At 41.7% G+C, this 9,765-nt stretch overlaps 1 gene segment (V, D, J or C); it reads left to right on the forward strand.

Moving 5' to 3' along the window:
• Nucleotides 1-9,765, forward strand: part of LOC101561254 — an 18,515-nt gene that overhangs the window by 8,092 nt on the left and 658 nt on the right. Inside the window, 1 exon segment of the V gene segment in view lies at nt 8,374-8,378. Within this exon segment, the coding sequence occupies nt 8,374-8,378 (5 nt within the window).

Consider the following 9,765-nt stretch of genomic DNA (forward strand, 5'->3'; position numbering starts at 1 on the left):
AAAAAAAAAAAAAGAAAGAAAAGAGGAACTGGGTCCACTGCTAGAGCCTATGCTGGTACTAGAGCCTGAGCTAGAAGTTGAACTGAACCGAGATCTGGGGCTGCTGCTTCCGCTGGAAGTGCTGCACCTCTTCCGGGTCTTATCGCTGCTGCGGTCCTTCTCACTAGACTCCTTGGTGGCGGCTTAGTGTTTACAGCAATGGTTGGACTTCTCATCAGAGTGGTCCTTTCGTTTGGTAGGAGAAGGAGCCCTGTTGCTGGACATTTTGTTATTTTCTTTGACTCCTGGCAAGCTCTTCTTTTTTCCTCCTGATATGTCCATTCTCCCCTTCTGAGGTGTTCAAAGCAGCAATGCCGGCCTCACTTATCTGAAATCTCACTTCTAGCTTGAGACTGAGAACCAATCCCCTGTGGATTGCAATTTAGGCCAAAGAGCAGCGTCCTCCCACCTCTGCTGCCTCCTCCTGCTCTTCTCAGCTCATGAGGCTCTTACTGCCACTTAAAAAAATTCTTTTTGTCTGTTTTGTGTTGCTACCATTGCAGAATAATTAACATCATGGCATTAATCGTAGTGTGTTTTTACTCTAGAGACCTTACTATATATTTGCTTTTTTCTGGATATCCAATGTGGTGTGATTTCTTCATTGCATGCTTGTATGTACCAATTCTTTCAACAATAATGTATAGATTCAAATTCCATACATCAAAATTTATTGATTATTAAAGTTGGTCTTTTAATTATTGATTCTTTTGCTATCTCTTTACTGTTGACTCATATTAGATTATAAGAAATTTCAGAAAGACACCTTTTGCTGAGCCTCTACAGCTTCCCTCCTGTTTTGACCTTTCTCTCTCTCTCTCTCTCTCTCTCTCTCTCTCTCTCTCTCTCTCTCTTTCTCTCTCTCTCTCTCTCCCTCTCCCTCATTTTTTCTGGAAGAACCGAGGATTGAACTCAGTTCCTTGTGCTTGCCAGGGAAGCGCTTATTTCACTGAGCCGTCTCCCCAGCCCCCAATCACATGGTTTCAAATTGCAAGTCGTCATGATGTGCTCAGCGGTACTCAGTGTGCAAGAGTCCCATGGACGGAGCCTGATGTCACTGCTCTAGGGTCTCCAGGCTTCTCATGGCATCCCTTGCTTGTGAGAGCATCTCACAGTATGGCTGCTCCTCACAGTGGGTTAAACACTTGGCCAATTTATGAGTATCAGTGGCTCAGGGCATCAAGTCTATAATATCTAGGCCTTCATACTTCATTTCCCACTCTTCCATGTCTGAAACAAACTGAGAACCTCTATAATTGTAAGGACTTAAGTTAACAGAGGTGTTTACCACCTAAATTAGATTGTGATACTTCAAAACATATTTCAAGACTTCTGGCTGTCCACCAACACTAAGATTTTGTTTGACATTTAAGAACTAAATTAAATTTCTACAGAGAACCTCTATTCAGGAGAAAACCTCAGCTGCACTCCCACATCCCCAGAGTTGGTCATATCCTCTTTGTTTAGTGTCAAGCACATCCTCAAAATGTCCTCCTGTTTAAGGATTTCACTCTTTCCTCAAATGTTCTTATCACTTTAATCTATGGCTGGCATATTCTGGCTCAGCTGCAGCACACATACATAGACCACCTCAGCTCATGCTCCTGTATTCCTTCTACACTAAGCAGTGTGCTCCCTAGGAAGTCAGTTCCCTTATGGTGGAAAGGGACTAGAAAATCTATAAGTTTTAGTGATGACAAATTCACAATAATAGGGAAAAAAATTCAAGTATGCATATAAACAGCTCATGAAAATTTTAATAAATGGAAGAATACCATGAAATAACCATGATTAATTAAATCTTTGGTGCCGGAGAGATAGTTCATTATAATAAGTGCTTGCCTGGCAAGTGCAGGGTCATGAGTTTAATCCCCTGTAATGCAAAAAAATAAAAATAAATAAACCATTGTGCATTAACAATATTAAGAGATGTTTATTTGACAATTTATTCTATTTAGAGAGAAAAATTTTCTATCATGTGGCTAAGAGCCAGTGCTTTTACACAAGCCATTTTGTGTAGCTCCCAAAAGGCACCATGAAAATTCACACTCATGGTAGCGTGGCTCAACTCACCAGTGTCCTGCAGTAGAAAAAGTCATTGGTAAAATATGCCTTTACTGGTGGCAAAAAGACACTTGATACTGGTCTTACATTATAGAAATCATTCATGCACTTTACACAATGTAGTAAGAGAAGGGGAAACAACTTCTGCAATATTATGGTAAAGTATTCTCCAATTTATGTTGGTTGGTTGATGTCAGAGTGTACCTGAGGTTTTCAACAAAATGGGTCAATGAATGCACAGAAAGTATCTTTTGTAAATATGAGGTTTCATCTAATTTTTGGTTCAAGATGTTCAAGATCATGGTGTGAGCCTGTGCTGGCCTCTGGAGAGAGCTTCCCACTGCAGCATCACAAGGTGAAGACCACATATGATGACAGAGCACACATGCCAGAGAAACACTCACTGTCATCTGGATGCCCCCCTGCTAAAAGCCTCATAATTCATTCATCCATGAGGGTTTACTATATGCAGGAAGAAGCTCTCAGGGCCAAGTCACCTGCCAAAGAACCCACTTTCAATTGTCACTAACTGAGAACTATATTTCCAACACGTCAAATTTTGTGAGCACCTTAAACATTTCAGTTGGTGACAGATGATTCTCTAGAGGACTGCCCAGATTGCTCAGCAGATTAAAGCACCTGTTTAGGCAGAAGCAGGGGTCACAAATTAGATCCCCAGCCTGCCGTGCTGGCCCCACCCCCGGGGTGAGCAAAGAAGGCAATTGACTGGGTGTGGAGGTGCGCGTCTGTAATCCCAGCACTTGGAAAGCTGAAAACAGGAGAACCACAAGTCTGATCTGCATAGTGAGACCCATAGACTCCACACTAAATACAAAGCAAAAAAGATTCTCTAGAGCACTCCACTCAATGCGTCATGCACTGCCATGTCAATATATAATTTCTAAGCATTTCCATCCTTAACCCTTTTTTATATTGAAATTCCTGCCAGAAGTGCACAAAAAGTGCAAAACGTAGGAAGAGTTTTTATTAGTCTGAGGACCTCTGTGCTACAGGAAGCTGTCTGCATTCTCTGACCTTGTATCAAGAAGTCACGTACATAGGCAAACGAGACCATCAGCTAGTGCACATGCCCACGAATACTGCAGGGTTGCGACTGAAATCTGGAGCCCAGAGTGGTCAACAGTTCTCTAGAAATGACTGTCGCCCTGCTTGTCTTCCTGTCTGTTTCAGTATGCAGGAAATAGGGTGTCCTGGGCAGAATGCACAGTGCATGGGCATTAACTCTTTGTTCTTCTCTTTCTAGGTGTCCTGTCCCAGGTACAGCTGCAGAAGTCTGGCACAAGATTGGTGAAGCTGTCACAGACTCTCTTGCTCACCTGTAGAATGTCTGGGGACAGTGTCTCTAGCACCAGTGCTACTTGGAACTGGGTCAGGTAGCCTGTGAATAAAGGTCTAGAGTGGATGCGAAGGACCTACTACTACAATTACAAGTCGAATTGTGAATATGCACCATCCCTTCAAGGCTGAGTGACTATCACCCCTGACACATCCAAGAACCAGTTTTCGCTGCAGATGAGCTCTGTGAGCACAGAGAACACAGCTGTGTATTACTGTGCAAGAAAAAGAGTGAGAGGACTTTAGTGGAAGCTCAGATATAAACCTCCATGTAGGAGTTTTCAATGCAAGTAGGAGTCACCCAGGAGCTATAAGAGCCACCTGAGACTGACAGGGTTTTTGAGAGAAAAGTTGAAGGGTAAGGGGGCATACAGCACTGGAGAATTCTCAGTACCTGCTCAAGGCCCAGCCAGATAAAGCTGTAGCATACACACTTCCTGGGGTATGGTGTGCCTTGAATTGGTTTGGCTCAGCTGCTCAACGTGAGAGATTCCAGAAAGACATTTTCGCCAACTTAAAAAAAAAGTTTAATTTCCTGAACTTATAACAAAGGTTATAATATGGTCCTCGACAACATGGAGCTCAGATTACACAATTTTCAAGCTCTCAATCTCAATAAAGAGGAATCTTTAAAGAATGCACTGTATTGGGAAAAATTATATGGCCAGTGTCTTAGGTTTCTCTTCTTGGATAAGTGTCTTCCCCACTCCTTCCAACTAAGTTTCCTTTTCTATCCCTTAAATTTTATCACTTAAAGTTCACCTCACTGAACACGAGATCAGTCATTCTGAAGTGTAAAGTTTGGTCACATTAATTATATGTAAACCACTACCCCATCCATGGCATCAAGCACTGGTTTTCCTCAAAAAAACCTCTGAGAACAAGGAACAGAACACCCCTCCCCACTCATTCCTTCCCACAGCCCTGTACCAGCTCTAATCCACTTGCCACTTTGTTAGGTCGTGTATACAATGCAACTTTTACATTCAGCCTGGGGGTTTGATTCATACTCATATTGCTTGTCATCATTTTCACTCAACCTGTGCTGCCCTCCTCCCCTCCAGTTCCCTACGCAGAACTCTTTCTTACCCCAAAGAAACTGCTTCATTCCTGCGTAGTATGCATCTAAATGAATATTGCACTTCGAATTTACATATTTTAGACCTCTCATGTGAGAGAGCCCCTGTAAATTTCATCTTTGCTGACTAACCTGTTTCTTGGGGTGCAACTATTTTCCTACTAATGACCGAAATGCTGCTTTATGGCTCAGCAGCACTGCACTGTGCAGGCAGTCTGCCTCCTCTGTTACCAGGAACCAATTGAAGGGAACCTGGAACACTCCTTTTATTTTGCTCTTTCTACTTATGCTGCTGTTCATCTGGATGCGCAGGCATCCATTAGCTCCTTCAGGAGATCTATAGGCAGGTACACCTTGGAGAAACGGAATCTCTGCATTGAATTGCTTTGGAGATCTCTGTAACAATTTCAACAGTAATTCCACTGATTTAAATTCCAACCACAATTTATGAGTTTTGTTATTTTCCCCAAAATATCCCAATAATTAGAATATTTTGAGTCTTGGGCAATGGCCATTCTTACTGGCCTAAGTGGAGACCTCCATATTTTATTTGCATTTCTCTACTGGCCAAAGATATGGAACATTTTTCATGTCTTTAGTGAGGATTTCACTCGATTTTATCTGGGAGGTGCCTGTTCATTTCAAATGCCTACTTCATTTGAGCATTTTATTTTTAGAAATTTAACATTTTAAATTCTTTATATACCGCATATCACTCCTATGTTGTAGTAGAGCTAGAGGAATTTTTCTTATTTGTTTCTGTCTCCTCACTATGTAGGTTTTGCCTTGCTTTACAGAGGTTTTATTATAAATATAATTCCTTTGTTGATTGTTTCTTGTGCAATGTTTGTTCTATTCAGGAAAAAATCACCAAAGGCTATGTTTCACAATTTTTCCCTCAGGTCATCCTCTCTGTTTCTACATATATGGGATGTATATTGAAGGAATTATCATTTTATTGCACTGCTTGATGAAATATGTAGGTCAAGACTCATTTTTCTACATATGGACAATAAACTTTTCCATAGATAAATATACATATAAATGTTGCATTCTGTCTAGTACATATTGCTGGTCCTTTTGTCTGATATTATTATTATTTTTTTCATGCGGAACCAAGGATTGAACTCAGGCCCTTGCACTTGTCAAGGAAGTGCTTACTCCACTGAGCCATCTTCCCGGTCCCTGTCTGATATTATTTAGAATAAATATCAATGAATTCTGATTCACACAATCAGGTGGAAGTATTTCAAATCAAGACTGTGTGGTGAAAATGACAAGTCTTCTGTGCATATGTGACTTGTGTAAATGTTGCAAAAGTGAAACTAAAAAATGCATCATGAACATCATGAGCTGCCTGGTGACAGGATGCAGGAGGGAAGCATCCTTGCAGTGGAGCCACAGGACACCCTGCAGGAGGACAGGTGTGCGCACTGCTGTGGTTATGTGTGTGGTGATGTGGGAGTTCGTGTGTGTACTTCTTCATTCATACTTCATAAATGAATAGTTCATGTACTAGTTTTGATGCTGTCACAAATAAACTACATTAAGAAAATCGAAAGTTTTTTTACATTTTTTTCATTGACCAGAGATGTGGGATATTTATTTATTTATTCATTTATGTAGTACCTGGGACCTTGCACTTACCAGGCAAGTGCTTATGCTGCTGAAATACCTCCCCAGCCTCTTTTCATACATTTCTTGCCCATTTTTAGTTTTCTTCTGAGAAATTTCTGTTCATTTTTTCATACATTTTCATTTATGTTTTTGTTCTAGGGTTCTTATATTTTGAAATATATATATATATGAATGCCCTGCTCAAGGAGAAGTAGCCAAATTTATTTTTCTCATTCAGTCAATGAAATGCATCAGACACAAAGCACACATATCATGACATCTTTTACATATAAGTAAACAATACATTAAAAGGTTGGAAGAGTAAAATCAAAGACAGATCAAAGGAGTCAGGTGAAGAAATCCCTTTTAATGAAAGTGGGAACCAGGGATGGAGGGAAAAAGGAGAATAGGTAAGTGATAAAAAAGGGTTTGGATTGTGAGCATGCACAACTCCCATGGCTAACTAAAATTCCTTCATTTGTATTTTATTTTAATTTTTTATTTGTTTAGTACAGTGCTTACAGGGTCTCACTACATCGATGGAGCTCATAGTGATTCTCTTGTTTTCAGCCTCCCAAGTGCTCGGATTGCAGGCATGCACCACTACGTTCAGTCTCAATCACCCTTTCAGCGTGTCCGGGGGTGGGGCCGGCATGGCACGCTGGGCATCGAACCCCAGCTGCTGCACTCTACCTAAGAAGGTACTTTAGTCTGCTGAGCTGTCTGGATGGCCTGCAAATTCATTAGTAAAAATTGAATAAGTATGAACATAGATCAAGGTTGGCATAGTGATAGATGATCACAGGTGAAAATGAAAGATGTATTAATATGCATCTACATGAGCACTAGTTCTCTTTTCCCTCAGAAAACAGCAGAATTCAGAAAAAAATGTCCGTGTTCTCCTTGTGGGAAGTGCCTATTAACCTCACCAGATGGGTCACTCTCTGCTTAGGAGCTAGATTGGGAATCAGTGTGTTCCACAGCTAGGAGAACACAAACTTAGTCAAGGTGGCAACAACTTACCAGGCTTCAGATCCTATCCAGATAACAATGTTATAAGACAATTTCATAAGTTTAAATAATTATAAATCAAGCTATATCAATAGAAAAAAAAAGTTTTGGGAGCTGGGGAGATAGCTCAGTAGAAGAAGAGCTTGTCTTGCAAGCGCAAGTTTGGCTTTTGATCATATGTATGACAATTGGTGGAGATGAGGAAATAAACATAGAAGACATGATCACACAGTGAGTTGCAGTGTATTCTTGAATGATATCAGTGACTTGAAACTTCACCATAGCATTCATCTATGCTGTGGACACTGATGCCTCTGAGACAATCAACTGCAAAACTTGTTAAATATCAAGAGGACATACAAACAGTGACTGCATCTGCTGGTGAAAATCAGCCTGACCCCGGTGCTGGTAAATGATAAAAAAGAGTCTTGGTTGTGAACATATACCAACTCTCAGGACGGACTAAAATTCATTGGAATCCTTTGCTGACCTGCAGAGGATCACAGTCGTGGATGCCTGTGTATTCCCAGGGGTGAACCGAAACTGAACACAGATGACTCATCATGGAGTTCAGGCTCATCGGGGTTGATCAGGTTGCTATTCCTATGGAGAACAAGAGATGTCAGTGGGTAAGTAGATTTGAATGCAATAGAACATGAATATGACTGTCCTGAGTAGCATGTAGCTCTCTCTTTGCAAATGTCCAGAGTGAGGTTCAGCTGGTGGAATCTGGGGGAAGATTTATGTTGACAAGGCAGTGGCTGAGACTCTTTTGTGAAGCTAAGGATTCATCTCCCATACCTTTGTCAGGCTCCAGGCCAAACCTGCTCATACTTTGTAGATGTCATGCAGTCATAAGTCATCACCTCTGGAAAAGCATGCCAGAAGTGTACTATAACTGGAAATGGACAGTTTGAGAACCAAGCACATAGCCATATATTACTGTGCAAAAGAAACAGGATGGGTGCAATATGGAGTGTTCAGAAACATGAGCTTTTACACCCAGCACAGGATGCTGTAGATCACTGAACACCAGAAACTTTCCAGGAAGAGGTGCAAATGAAGAAGCTGGGAGTGAGAGCCACTGTATCCTCTGTGAGGTGTTATTCCCCGCTCCCATCAGGACACTATGTGACCAGAGGAGACCCTGATGTTGGAGGTTAGAACCTGCAAGAAACTTAGACATTGAGACATGAGCTGTCAATCAAGGAGGGTTGCCAAATTGTGAATGACACAATTGTCCAGTGTACCTTTGAATCCCTTCTTGTTATAGCCCAGATTTGATATATAAAGATGATATAGTCACTCTAAAAGGAGAAAGCATAATGTGAACCAATGAGGCAAGTAAAAATTCATTTATTCAAGCAGCCAGTGGGGCCTTATGGGTCCACTTCACTTTGGTGGACTGCACCCAGAAGGAGCCTTAGACCCCAGCAGCCAGCAGAGCCAAGTGAGTCCACTTTGTTGGGGCACATGCAGAAGCAGCCGAGTATAGCAGCCAGACTCAAGCCAGGCCTGGTCACTCACTTTGGAGTTCGAGTTCATTAGATGTAGACCTGGTGCTCTGAGGAGCACTGTTAGACCCAGTGAGATACAGACCGAGGTCCAGACCTACAGGAACATCCTGCAGCACAGAGGTGAAAGCAAACAAATGGGGTGAGCTATTCTGCATGGACATCTCTGGGTACATGAAGGGGAGAGGCCCCAACAGCACTCAGGGGAAATGACATTATTTATTATATATTTTTTTAAATTTTCTGACGTTACTGAAGATTCAACTCAGGACCTTGCACATGCCAAGGAAGCAATTCTGATATATCTCCTGAGTCATGGGGAACTAACTTACAAAAAAAATCCCTAATTTAAGAACTGCTTTTTAATATAGCTATGCTTACTCTTATGGTCTAAAAGAACACAACTATTAGTTACAAAAGTAAGAAATGCACAAATATTATTCAGAGTATAATTCATAGATAATGAGGCTTTCCCTCAGGAAATGAAACAAATAACAATAGCACAAAACTTTTGTTTTGATAAATTAAGGGCCAGAGGAATAGAACATTTGGATAATTACTTGAAACAGCAATCATGTTTTCTTTTTTATGTATTTGGTACAGGATTTCACTATACAGATCAGACTCAGTGATTCTCCTTTTCTAGCCTCCCCAGTGCTGGGATTATAGGTGTGCACTACCATGTACCATTTTCATGGCCAGCTTGGTGTGCAAGTGGGCAGGACTGGGGCGGCTTGTGTGCCAGGTTCAAACCCAGTTTCTTGCCCTTGCCTAGGCAGGGTCTTGGAAAGCTGAGCTATTGCCATGAGCCACAATCATCATTTCTTGAACACTGTCGTTATTACCAAACGTCCCCAGCACACCCACATCTTCTATGGGTGTTGCACTTCCTGAGACATCCTTCACCAGAGCTGAAAGCATAGCAAACTCATGCAGCAATAAGGCCTTCCTGGGCTGGAGAGATGGCTCAGTGGTCTAAAGCACCTACTTGGAACAAGCTTAGCAAAAGCATCAGGGACCACGGTTCAATCCCCCAGCACCACATGCCAGCCAGCCCTGCCCCCTGGTGGGCTGAGATGGTCTCTC

This window comes from Octodon degus, unplaced genomic scaffold, assembly GCF_000260255.1.
Source record: "Octodon degus isolate 3935 unplaced genomic scaffold, OctDeg1.0 scaffold00284, whole genome shotgun sequence".
Classification (NCBI taxonomy): Eukaryota; Metazoa; Chordata; class Mammalia; order Rodentia; family Octodontidae; genus Octodon; species Octodon degus.